General features: G+C 42.8%; 1 protein-coding gene across 3 annotated transcripts in view; it reads right to left on the bottom strand.

The window, feature by feature from the left end:
• The window catches only part of st6gal1 (ST6 beta-galactosamide alpha-2,6-sialyltranferase 1), a 177478-nt gene that overhangs the window by 38056 nt on the left and 118578 nt on the right, over window positions 1–20844 (bottom strand). For all 3 annotated transcript variants that reach the window (XM_029701743.1, XM_029701744.1, XM_029701742.1), the window contains one exon: window positions 10636–10737. In XM_029701743.1, the coding sequence (XP_029557603.1) occupies window positions 10636–10737 (102 nt within the window). The remainder of the gene's footprint in view (window positions 1–10635; window positions 10738–20844) is intronic.

Raw genomic sequence — 20844 nt, 5'->3', positions numbered from 1 at the left:
GAGGTTAGGTTTAGGCACAGGCCCCACTGAGGTTAGGTTTAGGCACAGGCCCCACTGAGGTTAGGTTTAGGCACAGGCCCCACTGAGGTTAGGTTTAGGCACAGGCGCCACTGAGCTTAGGTTTAGGCACAGGCCCCACTGAGGTTAGGGTTAGGTCAAAGGGTGGGGGGCAGGGGAATATTCTGTCTTTGGACTGGGGTAGTTGCACGATCTGATATCGCCGTTTTGTTGTTGTTCCTACGACATCATAATTAACGTTGCTCCAGGACCATCATTGCAACTGATCTGTAGTTAGTTGGTTCCGAATAATGATATCAAAACAGTCTAATCCTAATGTACAGACAGCTGTTGGCCTCCATATGTGTATCAACATTCTTTCTAGTTATTAGTTTACTGATAATATTTCTTTCATGCTCACTTGAGGTGCGTTCAGAGTAAAGAGAGATAGGGAGAGAGAGAGCATGAGGATGCCGACAGGGCAGGGAGAGCAGGTGACATGGAGGTGAGTGAGAAAATAAGAAAATATTGATGGTTAAGACCGAATAATGACATCACAACAGTCTAATCCTAATGTTAATTTAAGATGAGATATTCCTCTAAATATGGCTTCTTATGTGTATTTCAGATAATACAATCAAGCAGGGATAGCGAGTTTGAGACAATGACATACAGTGAGAGAGTGAGCAGACAGTCATGCGAAGATGAAGGTGCAGGATCGGAGGAGCTTGGACCTCGCCCAAATCAGCCAAATGTGAATGTCATACCTAGTCAAACCCTATCAAATAGGACACTATTTCCAGGAGAAATGGTTGAAAGATTATACTTGGCTCCATTACAGCCCCTCCTTAAAGGGGGTCCTCTGTTTCTATTGTGCTAAATGCTTTGCAACACAAAAGTCTAAGTTCACCTTTTGTCAGGACTAGCTTTCAAAATTGGAAGAAGGCACTGGAAAAATGTAGTGCGCATAAAGACAGCCAGTGTCACAAATTAGCTATGATGACTCGGATTCAGGAGCCAAAGCCTGTTAATTACAACTTTCACGTGAGCTTGAAAGACAGCAGCAACAAGCGAAGATAAATCTTATGAAAATTGTTGGGGGTGTGAAGTACTTGGCGCGGCAAGGTCAGGCTTTTCGAGGCATTGATACGGAGAGTGGGAATTTCAGCCAGCTTCTAAAGTACAAGGCAGAGGACGATGCAGAGCTGACCACCTGGCTGAAAGGTCACTTTGATTTCACCAGTCCCCAAATGCAAAAAAATAATTGAAGCTGGTGGGCATTACAATCGTCAAATAAATTGTGTCAGAAATAACATCAATGCCAGTGGTCCAGTTCACACTTAGCATTGATGGCACCCAGGATATATCAATATGTTTGAATGCACTCAGGGATATATCAGGAGTTGAGGAGGAGTCAATATGTTTGATGGCACTCAGGGATATATCAGGAGTTAAGCAGGAGTCAATATGTTTGATGGCACTCAGGGATATATCAGGAGTTGAGGAGGAGTCAATATGTTTGATGGCACTCAGGGATATATCAGGAGTTGAGCAGGAGTCAATATGTTTGAATGCACCCAGGATATATCAGGAGTTGAGCAGAAGTCAATATGTTTGATGGCACTCAGGGATATATCAGGAGTTGAGCAGGAGTCAATATGTTTGATGGCACTCAGGGATATATCAGGAGTTGAGCAGGAGTCAATATGTTTGATGGCACTCAGGGATATATCAGGAGTTGAGCAGGAGTCAATATGTTTGAATGCACCCAGGATATTTTTTATTTTTATTTCACCTTTATTTAACCAGGTAGGCAAGTTGAGAACAAGTTCTCATTTACAATTGCGACCTGGCCAAGATAAAGCAAAGCAGTTCGACAACATACAAAAACACAGAGTTACACATGGAGTAAAACAACATACAATCAATGATGCAGTAGAAAAAAATAAGACTATATACAATGTGAGCAAATGATGTGAGATAATGGAGGTAAAGGCAAAAAAATGCCATGGTGGCAAAGTAAATAAAGTATGGCAAGAAAAACACTGGAATGGTAGATTTGTAGTTTGAAGAAAGTTAAAAGTTAAAATATAAATAATATGGTGCAAAGGAGCAAAATAAATAAAATAAATAAATACAGTAGGGGAAAAGGTAGTAGTTTGGGCTCAATTAAAGATGGGCTATGTACAGGTGCAGAGATCTGTGAGCTGCTCTGACAGCTGGTGCTTAAAGCTAGTGAGGGAGATAAGTGTTTCCAGTTTTAGAGATTTTTGTAGTTCGTTCCAGTCATTGGCAGCTGAGAACTGGAAGGAGAGACGACCAAAGGAGGAGTTGGCTTTAGGGGTGACCAGAGAGATATACCTGCTGGAGCGCGTGCTACAGGTGGGTGCTGCTATGGTGACCAGTGAGCGGAGATAAGGGGGGACTTTACCTAGCAGGGTCTTGTAGATGACCTGGAGCCAATGTGTTTGGCGACGATTATGAAGTGAAGGCCAGCCAACGAGAGCATACAGGTCGCAGTGGTGGGTTGTATATGGGGCTTTGGTGACAAAACGGATGGCACTGTGATAGACTGCATCCAGCTTGTTGAGTAGGGTATTGGAGGCTATTTTGTAAATGACATCGCCGAAGTCGAGGATTGGTAGGATGGTCAGTTTTACGAGGGTATGTTTGGCAGCATGAGTGAAGGATGCTTTGTTGCGAAATAGGAAGCCAATTCTAGATTTCACTTTGGATTGGAGATGATTGATGTGAGTCTGGAAGGAGAGTTTACAGTCTAACCAGACACCTAGGTATTTGTAGTTGTCCACAAATTCTAAGTTAGAACCGTCCAGAGAAGTTATGCTGGATGGGCGGGCAGGTGCAGGCAGCGATCGGTTGAAGAGCATGCATTTAGTTTTACTTGTGTTTAGGAGCAGTTGGAGACCACGGAAGGAGAGTTGAATGGCATTGAAGCTCGTCTGGAGGGTTGTTAACACAGTGTCCAAAGAAGGGCCAGAAGTATACAGAATGGTGTTGTCTGCGTATAGGTGGATCAGAGATTCACCAGCAGCAAGAGCGACATCATTTATGTATACAGAGAAAAGAGTTGGCCCAAGAATTGAACCCTGTGGTACCCCCATAGAGACTGCCAGAGGTCCAGACAGTAGGCCCTCCGATTTGACACACTGAACTCTGTCAGAGAAGTAGTTGGTGAACCAGGCGACGCAATCGTTTGAGAAACCAAGGCTACTAAGTCTGCCGATGAGGATGTGGTGATTAACAGAGTCAAAAGCTTTGGCCAGGTCAATGAATACGGCAGCACAGTAATGTTTCTTATCGATGGCGGTTACGATGTCGTTTAGGACCTTGAGCGTGGCTGAGGTGCACCCATGACCAGCTCTGAAACCAGATTGCATAGCGGAGAGGGTGCGGTGGGATTCAAAATAGTCGGTAATCTGTTTGTTGACTTGGCTTTCGAAGACCTTAGAAAGGCAGGGTAGGATGGATATAGGTCTGTAGCAATTTGGGTCAAGAGTGTCACCTCCTTTGAAGAGGGGGATGACAGCAGCTGCTTTCCAATCTGTGGGAATCTCAGACGACACGAAAGAGAGGTTGAACAGGCTAGTAATAGGGGTTGCAATAATTTCGGCAGATAATTTTAGAAAGAAAGGGTCCAGATTGTCAAGCCCAGCTGATTTGTAGGGGTCCAGATTTTGCAGCTCTTTCAGAACATCAGCTGAATGGATTTGGGAGAAGGAGAAATGGGGGAGGCTTGGGCGAGTAGCTGTGGGGGGTGCAGTGCTGTTGAATGCAGTAGGGGTAGTTAGGTGGAAAGCATGGCCAGCCGTAGAAAAATGCTTATTGAAATTCTCAATTATAGTGGGCTTATCGGTGGTGACAGAGTTTCCTATCCTCAGTGCAGTGCGCAGTTGGGAGGAGGTGTTCTTATTCTCCATGGACTTTACAATGTCCCAGAACTTTTTAGAGTTGGAGTTGCACGAAGCAAATTTCTGTTTGAAAAAGCTAGCCTTGGCGTTTCTAACTGCCTGTGTGTATTGGTTTCTAACTTCCCTAAAAAGTTGCATATCGCGGGGGCAGTTCGATGCTAATGCAGAACGCCACAGGATATTTTTGTGTTGGTTAAGGGCAGTCAGGTCTGGGGAGAACCAAGGGCTATATCTGTTCCTGGTTCTAAATTTCTTGAAAGGGGCATGCTTATTTAAGATGGAGAGGAAGGCATTTAAAAAAAATAACCCCTCTACTGACGGGATGAGGTCAATATCCTTCCAGGATACCAGGGCCAGGTCGATTAGAAAGGCTTGCTCGTTGAAATGTTTCAGGGAGCGTTTGACAGTGATGAGTGGAGGTCGTTTGACCGCTGACCCATTACGGGTGCAGGCAATGAGGCAGTGATCGCTGAGATCTTGGTTGAAACAGCAGAGGTGTAATTAGAGGGCACATTGGTTAGGATGATATCTATGAGGGTGCCAGTGTTTGCGGCTTTGGGGTTGTACCTGGTGGGTTCATTAATCATTTGTGTGAGATTGAGGGCATCAAGCTTGGATTGTAGAATGGCTGGGGTGTTAAGCATGTCCCAGTTAGGTCGCCTAGTAGCACGAGCTCTGAAGATAGATGGGGGGCAATCAGTTCACATATGGTGTCCAGAGCACAGCTAGGGGCCGAGGGGGGTCTATAGCAGGCGGCAACGGTGAGAGACTTGTTTTTGGAGAGGTGGATTTTTAAAAGTAGAAGTTCAAATTGTTTGGGTACAGACCTGTTTGGGTACAGAAGCTATCTCTGCAGTAGATTGCAACACCGCCCCCTTTGGTCGTTCTATCTTGTCTGAAAACGTTGTAGTTAGGGATAAAGATTTCACAGTTTTTGGTGGACTTCTTAAGCCAAGATTCAGACACAGCTAGGACATCCGGGTTGGCAGAGTGTGCTAAAGCAGTGAATAAAACAAACTTAGGGAGGAGGCTTCTAATGTTAACATGCATGAAACCAAGGCTATTACGGTTACAGAAGTCATCAAAAGAGAGCGCCTGGGGAGTAGGTGTGGAGCCAGGCACTGCAGGGCCTGGATTCACCTCTACATCCCCAGCGGAGCAGAGAAGAATAAGTATGAGGGTACGGCTAAAAGCTATAAGAATTGGTCGTCTGTGACGTCCAGAATAGAGAGAAAAAGGAGCAGGTATCTGGGGGCGATAAAATAGCTTCAAGGTATAATGTACAGACAAAGGTATGGTGGGATGTGAGTACAGAGGAGGTAAACCTAGGCATTTAGTGATTATGAGAGAGATATTGTCTCTAGAAACATCATTGAAACCAGAAGATGTCATAGCATGTGTGGGTGGAGGAACTGAGAGGTTGGATAAGGTATAATGAGCAGGGCTAGAGGCTCTACAGTGAAATAAGCAAATAAACACTAACCCCCTGCAATCGTCCAGCCATGTTTGCGGCACCGTCATCGTTTGGTTGTAGATCTACAAAGCGCAAACATATTGACTCCTGCTCAACTCCTGATATATCCCTGAGTGCCATCAAACATATTGACTCCTGCTCAACTCCTGATATATCCTGGGTGCATTCAAACATATTGACTCCTGCTCAACTCCTGATATATCCCTGAGTGCCATCAAACATATTGACTCCTGCTCAACTCCTGATATATCTCCCTCTGATCACTCGGCTACGCATGCCTCTCCCTAATGTCAATATGCCTTTTCCATTGCTGTTCTGGTTAGTGAGTATTGTCTTATTTCACTGTAGAGCCTCCAGCCCTGCTCAATATGCCTTAGCTAGCCCTTTTGTTCCACCTCCCACACATGCGGTGACCTCACCTGGTTTAAATGGTGTCTCTAGAGACAAAGCCTCTCTAATCGTCTACTCCTCCTCTATTCCTCTTGGGATGTAGAGGTTAATCCAGGCCCTGCAGTGTTCAGCTCCACTCCCATTCCCCAGGCGCTCACATTTGTTGACTTCTGTAACCTGTAACCTAAGTTTGCTTTATTCACTGCTTTAGCAAACTCGGCCAACCCGGATGTCCTAGCCGTGTCTGAGTCCTGGCTTAGGGAAGGCCACCAAAAATCCTGAAATTTCCATCCCTAACTATAACATAACATTTTCTGACAAGATAGAACTACCAAAGAGGGCGGAGTTGCAACCTACTGCAGAGAGAGCCTGCAGATTTCTGTCATACTATCCAGGTCTGTGCCCAAACAATTCTAGCTTCTACTTTTAAAAATCAACATTTCCAGAAACAAGTCTATCACTGCTGCCGCTTGCTTTAGACCACCTTCAGCCCCCAGCTGTGCCCTGGACACCATATGTGAATTGATTGCCCCCCATCTATCTTCAGAGCTCGTACAGTTAGGTGACCTAAACTGGGACATGCTTAACACCCCGGCTGTCCTACCGTCTAAGCTAGATGCCCTCAATCTCACACAAATGATCAATGAACCTACCAGGTACAACCCCAAAGCCGTAAACACGGGCACCCTCATAGATATCATCCTGACCAACCTGCCCTCTAAATACATCTCTGCTGTCTTCAACCAGGATCTCAGTGATCACTGCCTCATTGCCTGCGTCCGTAATGGGTCTGCAGTCAAACGACCACCCCTCAACACTGTCAAACACTCCCTAAATAACTTCAGCGAGTAGGCCTTTCTAATCGACCTGGCCCGGGTATCCTGGAAGGATATTGACCTCATTCCGTCAGTACAGGATGCCTGGTTATTCTTTAAAAGTGCTTTCCTCACCATCTTAAATAAGCATGCCCCATTCAAAAAATGTAGAACCAGGAACAGATAACAGATTAGCATCAAATAGCCCCCGCGATATGCAACTTTTCAGGGAAGTTATGAACCAATATAGACAGGCAGTTAGGAAAGCAAAGGCTAGCTTTTTCAAACAGAAATTTGCATCCTGTAGCACAAACTCCAAAAAGTTTTGGGACACTGTAAAATCCATGGAGAATAAGAGCACCTCCTCCCAGCTGCCCACTGCACTGAGGCTAGGAAACATTGTCACCACTGATAAATCCTCGATAATTGAGAATTTCAATAAGCATTTTTCTACATTCTATGGAATGCTTTCCACCTGGATACCCCTACCCCGGTCAACAGCCTAGTACCCCCCATAGCAACCTGCCCAAGCCTCCCCCATTTCTCCTTCACCCAAATCCAGATTGCAGCTCTTTCAGAACATCAGCTAAGTCTGGACCCCTACAAACCAGCTGGGCTAGACAATTTGGACCCTCTCTTTCTAAAATTATCCACCGCAATTGTTGCAACCCCTATTACTAGCCTGTTCAAACTCTCTTTTGTATCGTCTGAGATCCCTAAAGATTGGAAAGCCTCCACGGTCATCCCCTTCTTCAAAGGGGGAGGCACTCTAGACCCAAACTGTTACAGACCTATATCTATCCTACTCTGCCTTTCTAAGGTCTTCAAAAGCCAAGTTAACAAATAGATCACCGAACATTTCGAATCCCACTGTACCTTCTACACTATGCAATCTGGTTTCCAAGCTGGTCATGGGTGCACCTCAGCCACGCTCAAGGTCCTAAACGATATCATATCCGCCATCGATAAAAGACAATACTGTGCAGCCGTATTCATCAACCTGGCCAAAGCTTTCGACTCTGTCAATCACCACATTCTTATCGGCAGACTCAACAGCCTTGGTTTCTCAAATGACTGCCTTGTCTGGATCACCAACAACTTCTCAGACAGAGTTCAGTGTGTCAAATTGGAGGGCATGTTGTCCGGACCTCTGGCAGTCTCTATGGGGGTGCCACAGGGTTGAATTCTCGGGCCGACTCTTTTCTCTGTATACATCAATGATGTCGCTATTGCTGCTGTTGATTCTCTGATCCACCTCTACGTAGATGACACCATTCTGTATACTTCTGGCCCTTCTTTGGACACTGTGTTACCTCCAGATGAGCTTCAATGACATAGAACTCTCCTTCTGTGGCCTCCAACTGCTCTTAAATGCAAGTAAATCTAAATGCATGCTCTTCAACCGATCGCTGCCCGCACCTGCCTTATGACTTAGAATATGTGGACAACTATAAATACCTTCAGTAGGTGTCTGGTTAGACTGTAATCTCTCCTTCCAGACTCACATTAAGCATCTCCAATCCAAAATTAAATCTAGAATCGGCTTCCTATTTCGCAACAAAGCATCCTTCAGCCATGCTGCCAAACATGCCCTCGTAAAACTGACTATCCTACCGATCCTTGACTTCGGCAATGTCATTTACAAAATAGCCTCCAACACTCTACTCAGCAAATTGGATGCAGTGTATCACAGTGCCATCGGTTTTGTCACCAAAGCCCCATATACTACCCATCACTGCGACCTGTGTGCTCTCGTTGGCTGGCCCTCGCTTCATATTCGTCTCCAAACCTACTGGCTCCAGGTCATCTATAAGTCTTTGCTAGGTAAAGCCCCGACTTATCTCAGCTCACTGGTCACCATAGCAGCACCCAGCCGTAGCACGCGCTCCAGCAGGTATATTTCACTGGTCACCCCCAAAGCCAATTCTTCCTTTGGCCTTCGTTCCTTCCAGTTCTCTGCTGCCAATGACTGGAACGAATTGCAAAAATCACTGAAGCTGGAGACTCATTTCTCCCTCACTAACTTTAAGCACCAGCTGTCAGAGCAGCTCACAGATCATTGCACCTGTACATAGCCCATCCAACTACCTCATCCCCATATTGTTATTCATTTTTTTGCTCCTTTGCACCCCAGTATCTCTACTTGCACATTCCTCTTCTGCACATCTATCACTCCAGTGTTACATTGCTAAATTGCAATTACTTCACTACTACGGCCTATTTATTGCCTTACCTCACTACTCTTACCTCATTTGCACACACTGTATATAGACTTTTCTATTGTGTTATTGACTGTACATTTGTTTATTCCATGTGTAACTCTGTGTTGTTGTTTGTGTCGCACTGCTTTTCTTCATCTTGGCCAGGTCACAGTTGTAAATGAGAACTTGTTCTCAACTGGCTTACCTGGTTAAATAAAAGGTGAAATAAATAAATAGAAATGTCTGAACAAAAGACTCCACTAGGCAAGTATCCATTTCAATAGAATGTCACTGCGACAACTGTTGATAGATGTTGGTTAGCTACCTGCAGATTCATCCAGGGTAGTAACGTCATGAGTTGTAATGATGGTTCATTGTTTAGCTAGTTAGCAAGCTAGCTACATGTCTTAACAAAAGACTCCACTATGCAAGTAACCATTTCGGGTGAGTTCATAAATTCAGTCTGGCTATCTACTCCGATTTCAGAGCACTCTCGTCTGAGTGTTCCAGAGCGCAGAATAACTGATGAATTTACGAACGCTCAACATCAGTTGAATATGGCCGGTGTCATTAAATGTCGGCCCTGCTAGGGCGAGTAATGTTCAGTGAGCTGTTCTCTCATTTGTGTCTGGAAGTAGCTAGCAAATTATCTTGGGTGCTTGACTGCTAGTATACATTTTTGTATTATTATTTCTTTAATATTATTATGAACAAAGCAAAAACAGAAATATGCAAACAAGAGTACATAAACTTAACAGACAGAGGTATTACATATCGAGATGCATTTTCAATTTGTCAAAAAGTTTTCTGGAACGTATTGCTTTTTTGTTTTTACACTTACTGAAAATTTCAAAATAATATTTCAATTCTATCTTAAAGAATGTGAAGAGGGGTTTGTTCTCTGCCCACTTCATTTTATGGATAAATCTGCCATGAAAAATAAACAAATCAACAATGAAAGTTACATCGGGGTCCATATAAATACACATTTGTTGTCAATAGCTATTTTGAATCTGTGTATAATAAAGGTCTTTACAGGGGCGCTTAATTGCTGTTAGTACAGAACGCTCGGATCAACCCTTAAAGAGTTGGGTGGGGCTAAAGCTTCAGAGGGCGTGAACGATGCTGAATGGGTGTAGACAAAGAAGGGCTCTCCAGTAGTAGTACCAAATATTCAAAGGCCATTTTCTCAAAAGTGAGTTTCCAAGTTTATCAACTTTCAAAGCAAAATTACTTTCCCATTGTTTCTCAAATGCAGTGTATGATATTCCATTTTGTAGCTCTGAGTCTCTACTTTTATCCAAAGTAAATAACACCATTTCAAATGTTGCTACATAAGACCGATTTGAGCTGGTTAGTCACAATTTACAAACCAAGCATTTGTGTTTAGTGAGTCTGCCAGGTCAGAGACAGTAGGGATGACCAGGGATGTTAGTGATTTTGACAATTTTCCTGTCCTGCTAGGCATTCGAAATGTAATGAGTACTTTTGGGTGTCAGAGAAAATGTATGGAGTTAAAGGCACATTATTTTCTTTAGGAATGTAGTGCAGTAAAAAATAATTAAAATATAAATAGTAAAGTAAAAATACCCCTAAAAACTACTTAACTAGTGCTTTAAAGTATTTTTACTTAAGCACTTTACACCACTGTTATTGATCTTTACTGGTCTTGAATAGTCTTGATTGTTCTTCACTAGTCTTGACTGGTCTTTACGCTCAATCTTTACAGGTCTTGAATAGTTTACTGGTTTTGAAAAGTATTTACTGGTCTTGAATAGTATTATTGGCCTCTAATGATCTCTACTGAACTTTACTCTCCCCAGTCATACCTGGCTGAGGTCAGCAGAAAAGGGGGAAGGGTCCCAGGCCACCAGAACACCTGTGCTGTACAGAGAGCTGGACAGGAAGCGGTGGTCGTCTGATGCCATCACCTGCAGGACAGGTAACAACACAACGTTGTATCACCTAGTACAGGTAAGAACACAGCTTTATACAACATATATAGGTAACAGCACAGCTTTATGCTTTATACAAATTTACATTTGAGTCATTTAGCAGAAACTCTTATCTAGGGCGACTTACCTTGCATTTGGAAAGTACTCAGACCCCTGACTTTTTCCATATTTTGTTAAGTTACAGCCTTTTTCTAAAATTGATTAAATAAGAAAATGTCCTCAATCTACTTACAATACCCCATAATGACAAAGTATTTAAATATTTGCAAATTCTTTTAGATTTTTTTTTGAAATACCTGATTTACATACAGTTGAAGACGGAAGTTTACATACACTTAGGTTGGAATAATTAAAACTCGTTTTTCAACCACTCCACACATTTCTTGTTAACAATATAGTTTTGGCAAGTCGGTTAGGACATCTACTTTGTGTATGACACAAGTAATTTTCCCAACAATTTCTTACCGACAGATTATTTCACTTATAATTCACTGTATCACAATTCCAGTGGGTCAGAAGTTTACATACACTAAGTTGACTGTGCCTTTAAACAGCTTGGAAAATTACAGAAAATGATGGCATGGCTTTAGAAGCTTCTGATAGGCTGATTGACATCATTTGAGTCAATTGGAGGTTTACCTGTGAATGCATTTCAAGGCCTACCTTCAAACTCAGTGCCTCTTTGCTTGACATCATGGGAAAATCAAAAGAAATCATCCAAGAACTCAGAAAAAAAATGTAGACCTCCACAAGTCTGGTTCATCCTTGGGAGCAATTTCCAAACGCCTGAAGGTACCACGTTCACCTGTACAATCAATAGTACGCAAGTATAAACACCATGGCACCACGCAGCCGTCATACCGCTCAGGAAAGAGACACGTTCTGCCTCCTAAAGATAAATGTACTTAGGCACGAAAAGTGCAAATCAATCCCAGAACAACAGCAAAGGACCTTGTGAAGATGCTGGAGGAAATAGGTACAAACGTATCTATATCCACAGTAAAACGAGTTCTATATCGACATAACCTGAAAGGCTGCTCAGCAAGGAAGAAGCCACTGCTCCAAAACTGCCATAAAAAAGTCAGACTACGGTTTGCAACTGCACATGGGGACAAAGATCGTACTTTTGGAGAAATATCCTCTGGTCTGATGAAACAAAAATAGAACTGTTTGGCCATAATCACCATCATTATGTTTGGAGGAAAAAGGGGGACGCTTGCAAGCCGAAGAACATCATCCCAACCGTGAAGCACGGGGGTGGCAGCATCATGTTATGGGGTGCTTTGCTGCAGGAGGGACTGGTGCACTTCACAAAATAGATGGCATAATGAGGATGGAAAATTATATGGATATATTCAAGCAACATCTCAAGACATCAGTCAGGAAGTTAAAGCTTGGTCGCAAATGGGTCTTCCAAATCGACAATGACCCCAAGCATACTTCCAAAGTTGTAGCAAAATGGCTTAAGGACAAAAAAGTCAAGGTTTTGGAGTGGCCATCACAAAGCCATGACCTCAATCCTATTGAAAAATTGTGGGCAGAACTGAAAAAGCGTGTGCGAGCAAGGAGGCCTATAAACCTGACTCAGTTACACCAGCTCTGTCAGGAAGAATGGGCCAAAATTCACCCAACTTATTGTGGGAAGCTTGTGGAAGGCTACCCAAATTGTTTGACCCAAGTTAAACAATTTAAAGCCAATGTTACCAAATACTAATTGAGTGTATGTAAACTTCTGACCCACTGGGAATGTGATTAAATAAATAAAAGCTGAAATAAATCATTCCCACTACTATTATTCTGACATTTCACATTCTTAAAATAAATTGGTGATCCTAACTGACCTAAGACAGAGAATTTTTACTAGGATTAAATATCCGGAATTGTGAAGAACTGAGTTTAAATGTATTTGGCTAAGGTGTATGTAAACTTCCGACTTCAACTGTATTAAGACTCTTTGTTATGAGACTCGAAATTGAGCTCAGGTGCATCCTGTTGCCATTGATCATCCTTGAGATGTTTCTACAACTTGATTGGAATCCACCTGTGGTAAATTCAATGTATTGGACATGATTTGGAAAGGCACACACCTGTCTATATAAGGTCCCACAGTTGTCAGAGCAAAAACCAAGCTATAAGGTAGAAAGAATTGTCCGGAGAACTCCGAGACAGGATTGTATCGAGACACAGATCTGGGGAAGAGTTCCAAAACATTTCTGCAGTAGTGAAGGTCCCCAAGAACACAGTGGCCTTCATCATTCTTAAATGGAAGAAGTTTTGAACCAACAAGACTCTTCCTAGAGCTGGCCACCTGGCCAAACTGAGCAATCAGGGGAGAAGGGCCTTGGTCAGGGAGGTGACCAAGAACCCGATGGTCACTCTGACAGAGCTTCAGAGTTGCTCTGTGGAGATGAGAAAAACTTTCAGAAGGACAACTGTCTCTGCAGCACTCCACCAATCAGGTCTTTATGGTAGAGTGTCCAAATGGAAGCCACTATGGTGGAAGAATCAGAATTAGTTGGGTAACATAGATAATTAAGATGTCTTATCTGCATAATATGCTGATGTGATATACTTGTTATTAGAATGTATCCCTTCGGACTCTGGTGTTGCCAGTTGCACTTCTTCCCTCAGCTGGGGTTCAGTCACCTGGGGCCCAGAGAGGGGAGAGGCCAGGCTTGTCTTTCACATGTTCCTGGTGCTATGCAGAATATCAGAAAGGGAAGAGGACAGGAGGTCACATTGTCTTCATATGTGAATGTGTTTTTACCTATTCTTAAACCATGTGAAGGATGGCGTGATTAATGAGGAACCAATTACTTGTCTCCACAATATCTGTGCACCAGTCACTCCCTCCTTTGGCATATGGGGATGTGTGTGGTAGTGTCTGGAACCATTGTATGTCATCTCTGATGTTGCACTTATCCTGGGGTAGTGTATGACCTAGAGGCTCACTCCCCTCAGTGAGCTTGTCCAGGAGTGTGGTCAAGGAGGGGTTTTACTTGAGATGGGAGTATCTGGAGTTGACAATTGATTTATGCCATTGGATGAGTTGGTGTTTTTGTGCTATGAGTACCAGGAATGAGATCGGAACCTCGTCTTAGGGGCCAAACTGAACGATAATTTATAGCGAATGCTATCTGGCTACGGGATACTCCTTTCTCATTTAAAAAGTCTCACCTTGTGACCGGTTCCAAACATCTGTGGTTTGTTACGTAGACTAGGCGGTGGATCTTTGCTATAAAAGATCTCAGTAGCCTTTGTGTGGTGGCTCTAAACTAATCATCTGAGGTTGATTCGTCGACCAGCCACCACTATTGCAAAGCTCTCACTAATAAAGATTCAGTTTAAGTATAACGCTGACTTGTGTGATAAGTTTGTCTCTCCTCATGTGATAATACAGAAATTAACCACCACACCACTCTTCAGTAAAAGACACATGACAGCCCACTTGGAGTTTGCCAAAAGGCACCTAAAGACTATCAGACAATGAGAAACAAGATTCTTTGATCTGATAAAACCAAGATTGAACTCTTTGGCCTGAATGCGAAGCCTCACTTCTGGAAGAAACCTGGCACCATCCCTACGGTGAAGCATAGTGGTGGCAGCATCATGCTGTGGGGATGTTTTTCAGCAGCAGGGACTGGGTGACTAGTCAGGTTGAAAGAAAGATGAAGGGAGCAAAGTACAGAGAGATCCTTGATGAAAACCTGCTCCAGAGCACTCAGGACCTCAGACTGGGGCGAAGGTTCACCTTCCAACAGGACAACAACCCTAAGCACACAGTCAAGACAACACAGGAATGGCTTTGGGACAAGTCTCTGAATGTCCTTGACTGGCCCAACCAGAGCCCGAACCCGATTTAACATCTCTGGAGAGCCCTAAATATAGCTGTGCAGCAACGCTCCCCATCCAACCTGAAAGAGCTTGAGAGGATCTGCAGAGAAGAATGGGAGAAACTGCCCAAATACAGGTGTGCCAAGCTTGTAGGGTCATATCCAAGAAAACTCAAGGCTGTAATTGCTGCTAAAGGTGCTTCAACAAAGTACTGAGTAAAGGGTCTTAATACTTATGTAAATGTTGTATACATTTTTAAATAAATTTGCAAACATTTCTAGAAGCTGTTTTTGCTATGCCATTATGGGGTATTGTGTGCAGATTGGTGAGGGAAATAAAACGATTTAATCAATTTTAGAATAAGGCTTTAACATAACAACATTTGGAAAAAGTCAAGGGGTGTGAATACTTTCCAAATACACTGTAGGTAACAACACAGCTTTATATCATCTATACAGGTAAGGACAGAGCTTTATATAATCAATACACATGTTGGTAACACAGATTCACAGTACCAGTCAAAAGTTTGGACAGACCTACTCATTCCAGGGCCTTTCTTTAGTTTGAATATTTTCTACATTGTAGACTGAGGACATCAACACTATGAAATAACACATTTAGAATCATGTAGCAACCAAAAAAAGTGTTAAACATTATATTTTTGAGATTCTTCAAAGTAGCCACCCCTTGCCTTGATGACAGCTTTGCACACTCTTGGCATTCTCTCAACCATCTTCATGAGGTAGTCACCTGGAATGCATTTCAATTAACAGGTGTGCCTTGTTAATTTGTGGAATTTCTTTCCTTCTTAATGCGTTTGAGCCAATCAGTTGTGTTGTGACAAGGTAGGGGTGGTATAAAGAAGATGGTATTTTACCAAATAGGGCTAAGTCCATATTATGGCAAAAACAGCTAAAATAAGCAAAGAGAAACGACAGTCCATCATTACTTTAAGACATGAAGGTCAGTCAATCTGGAAAATGTCGAGAACCTTTAAAGTTTCTTCAAGCGCAGTCGCAAAAACCATCAAGCGCTATGATGAAACTGGCTCTCATGTGGACCGTTACAGGAAAGGAAGACCCAGAGTTACCTCTGCTGCAGAGGATAAGTTCATTAACTTCTTTGAGATATGGGGAAGTATTTTCACGGCCGGATAAAAAACGTACCCAATTTAATCTGGTTACTACGCCTGCCCAGAAAGTAGAATATGCATATAATTAGTAGAGTTGGATAGAAAACACTCTAAAGTTTCTAAAACTGTTTGAATGGTGTCTGTGAGTATAACAGAACTCATATGGCAGGCCAAACCCTGAGAAGATTCCATACAGGAAGTGCCCTGTCTGACAATTTGTTGTCCTTCTGTTGCATCTCTATCGAAAATACAGCATCTGTGCTGTAACGTGACATTTTCTAAGGCTTCCATTGGCTCTCTAAAGCCACCAGAAAGTGGAATGGGGTGTCTGCTGACTCTGGGCAAAGTACAGCAGCAGAGTTTGTAAGTGGTCAGCCTGGGGACAGTGAGACTGGAGATGCGCGGCCACGAGAACTCGCCATGTTTTTCTTTCAGTCTTTGAATGAATACAACGTTGCCCGGTTGTAATATTATCACTATTTTACGAGAAAAATAGCATAAAAATTGATTTTAAACAGCGTTTGACATGCTTCTAAGTACGGTAATGGAATATTTTGAAATTGTTTGTCAGGAAATGCGCTTGCGCGTTACCCTTCGGATAGTGACCTGAACGCACGAACAAAACGGAGGTATTTGGATATAACTATGGATTATTTGGAACCAAAACAACATTTGTTGTTTAAAGTAGAAGTCCTGGAAGTGCATTCTGACGAAGAACAGCAAATGTAATCCAATTTTTCTAATAGTAATTCTGAGTTTAGGTGACCCCGAAGTTGGCGGATGTCAAAATAGCTAGCCGTGATGGCCGAGCTATGTACTCAGAATATTGCAAAATGTGCTTTCGCCGAAAAGCTATTTCAAAATCGGACACAGCGATTGCGTAAAGGAGTTCTGTATCTATAATTCTTAAAATAATTGTTATGTATTTTGTCAATGTTTATCATGAGTAATTTAGTAAATTCACCGGAAGTTTTCGGTGGGTATGCTAGTTCTGAACATCACATGCTAATGTAAAAAGCTGTTTTTTAATATAAATATGAACTTGATTGAACAAAACATGCATGTATTGTATAACATAATGTCCTAGGACTGTCATCTGATGAAGATCATCAAAGGTAAGTGCTGTATTTAGCTGTGGTTCGGGTTTATGTGACATATGCTTGCTTGGAAAATGGCTGTGTGATTATTTGTGGCTATGTACTCTCCTAACATAATCTAATGTTTTGCTTTCGCTGTAAAGCCTTTTTTAAATCGGACAATGTGGTTAGATTAATGAGAGTCTTATCTTTAAAATGATGTAAAATAGTTGATTGTTTGAGAAAATTGAATTGTGGTATTTCAGTTGGTTTTGTATTTCGCGCCGTGCGATGCCATTGGCTGTTGGCTAGGGGTTCCGCAGGCGGAACGGGGTTCCGCTAGCGGAACGTCTGTCCTCAACAGGTTAACCAGGTAGGCCAGTTGAGAACAAGTTCTCATTGACAACTGCAACCTGGCCAAGATAAAGCAAAGCAGTGCAACAAAAAACAACAACACAGAGTTACACATGGGATAAACAAAAGTACAGTCAATAACACAATAGAAAAACCTATATACAGTGTGTGCAAATGTAGTAAGATTAGGGAGGAAAATCAATAAATAGGGCATAATGGCAAAATAATTACAATTTAGCAATTAACACTGGAGTGATAGATGTGCAGATGATGATGTGCAAGTAGAAATACTAGGGTGCAAAAGAGCAAAACCAATAACAATAGGGGATGAGGTAGTTGGTTGTGCTATTTACAGATGGGCTGTGTACAGATGCAGTGATCGGTAAGCTGCTCTTACAGCTGATGCTTAAAGTTAGTGAGGGAGATATAAGACTCCAGCTTCAGTGATTTTTGCAATTCGTTCCAGTCATTGGCAGCAGAGAACTGGAAGGAAAGGCGTCCAAAGGAAGTGATGGCTTTGGGGATGACCAGTGAACTATATCTGTTGGAGCGTGTGCTACGGGCGGGTGTTGCTATGGTGACCAGTGAGCTGAGATAAGGCAGGGCTTTACCAAGCAAAGACTTATAGATGACCTGGAGCCAGTGGTTTTGGCGATGAATATGAAGCGAGGGCCAGCCAATGAGAGCATACAGGTCGCAGTTGTGGGTAGTATATGGGGCTTTGGTGACAAAACGGATGACACTGTGATAGACTATGTCCAATTTGCTGAGTAGAGTGTTGGAGGCTATTTTGTAAATTACATTGTCGAAGTCAAGGATCGGTAGGATAGTCAGTTTTACAATGGTATGTTTGGCAGCATGAGTGAAGGACGCTTTGTTGCGAAATAGGAAGATGATTCTAGGAAGGAGGGTTTACAGTATAACCAGATACCTAGGTATTTGTAGTTGTCCACATATTCTAAGTCAGAACCGTCCAGAGTAGTGATGCTAGTCGGGCGGGCTGGTGCAGGCAGCGATCGGTTGAAGAGCATGCATTTAGTTTAACTAGCATTTAAGAGCAGTTGGAGGACACAGAAGAAGTGTTGTATGGCATTGAAGCTCGTTTGGAGGTTTGTTAACACAGTGTCCAAAGAAGGGCCAGATGTATACAAATTGGTGTTGTCTGCGTAGAGGTGGATCAGAGAATCACCAGCAACAAGAGCGACGTCATTGATACAGTTGAAGTCGGAAGTTTACATACACCTTAGCCAAATACATTTAAACTCAGTTTTTCCCAATTCCTGACACTTAATCCTTGTAAAAATTCCCTGTCTTAGTTCAGTTAGGATCACCACTTTATTTTAAGAATGTGAAATGTCGGAATAATAGTAGAGAATTATTTATTTCAGCTTTTATTTCTTTCATCACCTTCCCAGTAGGTCAGAAGTTTATATACACTCAATTAGTAATTAGTAAAAGTACGATCTTTGTCCCCATGTGCAGTTGCAAACCGTAGTCTGGCTTATTTATGGCGGTTTTGGAACAGTGGCTTCTTCCTTGCTGAGCGTTCTTTCAGGTTATGTCGATATAGGACTTATTTTACTGTGGATATAGATACTTTTGTACTTGATTCCTCCAGCATCTTCACAAGGTCCTTTGCTGTTGTTCTGGGATTGATTAGCACTTTTCGCACTAAAGTACGTTCATCTCTAGGAGACAGAACGCGTCTCCTTCCTGAGCAGTATGACGGCTGCGTGGTCCCATGGTGTTTATACTTGCATACTATTGTTTGTACAGATGAACGTGGTACCGTCAGGCATTTGGAAATTGCTCCCAAGGATAAACCAGACATGTGGAGGTCTACAATTGTTTTTCTGAGGTCTTAGCTGGTTTCTTTTTATTTTCCCATGATGTCAAGCAAAGATGCACTGAGTTTGAAGGTAGGCCTTGAAATACATCCACAGGTACACCTCCAATTGACTCAAATGATGTTAATTAGCCTACCAGAAGCTTCTAAAGCCATGCCATCATTTTCTGGAATTTTCCAAGCTGTTTAAAGGCACTTAGTGTATGTAAACTTCTGACCCACTGGAATTGTGATACAGTGAATTATAAGTGAAATAATCTGTCTGTAAACAATTGTTGGGAAAATTACTTGTGTCATGCACAAAGTAGATGTCCTAACTGACTTGCCAAAACCATAGTTTGTTAACAAGAAATTTGTGGAGTGGTTGAAAAACGAGTTTTAATGACTCCAACCTAAGTGTATGTAAACTTCAACTGAATATACAGCAAAGAGTCGGACCGAGAATTGAACCCTGTGGCACTCCTTAGAGACCGCCAGAGGTCCGGACAACAGGCCCTCCGATTTGACACACTGAACTCTGTCTGAGAAGTAGTTGGTGAACCAGGCGAGGCAGTCATTTGTGATGCCAAGGCTATTGAGTCTGCCGATAAGAATGTGGCGATTGATAGAGTCGAAAGCCTTGACCAGGTCGATGAATACGGCTGTACAGTACTGTCTTTTATCGATGGTGGTTATGATATCGTTTAGGACCTTGAGCGTGGCTGAGGTGCACCCGTGACCAGCTTGGAAACCAGATTGCATAGTGGAGAAGGTACGGTGGGATTCGAAATGGTCGGTGATCTGTTGGTTAACTTGGCTTTCGAAGACTTTAGAAAGGCAGGGCAGGATGGATATAGGTCTGTAATAGTTTGGGTCTAGAGTGTCTCCCTCTTTGAAGATGGGGATGACCGCGGCAGCTTTCCAATCTCTGTTCAACCTCTCTTCCGTATCTCAGATGATACGGAAGAGAGGTTGAACAGGCTAGTAATAGGGTAGCAACAATTGCGGCGGATAATTTTAGAAATTGAAGGTCCAGATTGTCTAGCCCAGCTGATTTATACGGGTCCAGATTTTGCAACTTTTTTAGAACATCAGCTACATGGATTTGGGTGAAGGATAAGCGGGGGGGGGGGGGTGCGGGGGTTCCGAGATGTTGGCCAGGGTAGGGGTAGCCAGGTGGAAAGCATGGCCATGCGTAGAATAATGGTTATTGGCATTCTAGATTATCGATGATTTATCGGTGGTGACAGTGTTTCCTGGCCTAAGTGCAGTCGGCAGCTGGAAGGTGGTGCTCTTATTCTCCATGGACTTTACAGTATCCCAAAACTTTTCAGAATTAGTGCTACAGGATGTACATTTCTGTTTGAAAAAGCTAGCCTTTGCTTTCCTAACTGACTGTGTATATTAGTTCCTAACTTCCCTGAAAAGTTGCATATCGCGGGGCTATTCAATCCTAATGCAGTACGCCACAGGATGTTTTTGTGCTGGTCAAGGGCAGTCAGGTCTGCAGTGAACCAAGGGCTATATCTGTTCCTGGTTCTACATTTTTTGAATGGGGCACGCTTATTTAAGATGTTGAGGAAAGCACTTTTAAAGAATAACCAGGCATCCTCTACTGACGGGATGAGGTCAATATCCTTCCAGGATACCCGGGCCAGGTCGATTAGAAAGGCTTGCTCGCTGAAGTGTTTTAGGGAACGTTTGACTGTGATGAGTTGTGGTCGTTTGACTGCGGACCCATTACGGATGCAGGCAATGAGGCAGTGATCGCTGAGATGGTTGAAGACAGCAGAGGTGTATTTAGAGGGCAAGTTGGTCAGGATGATATCTATGAGGGTGCCCATGTTTACAGATTTAGGGTT

The sequence above is a fragment of the Salmo trutta genome, chromosome 19 (assembly GCF_901001165.1).
Source record: "Salmo trutta chromosome 19, fSalTru1.1, whole genome shotgun sequence".
In the NCBI taxonomy this organism is placed as follows: domain Eukaryota; kingdom Metazoa; phylum Chordata; class Actinopteri; order Salmoniformes; family Salmonidae; genus Salmo; species Salmo trutta.
Note: the sequence above shows the minus strand (reverse complement) of the source record. Positions and strands in the feature narration are given on the sequence as shown.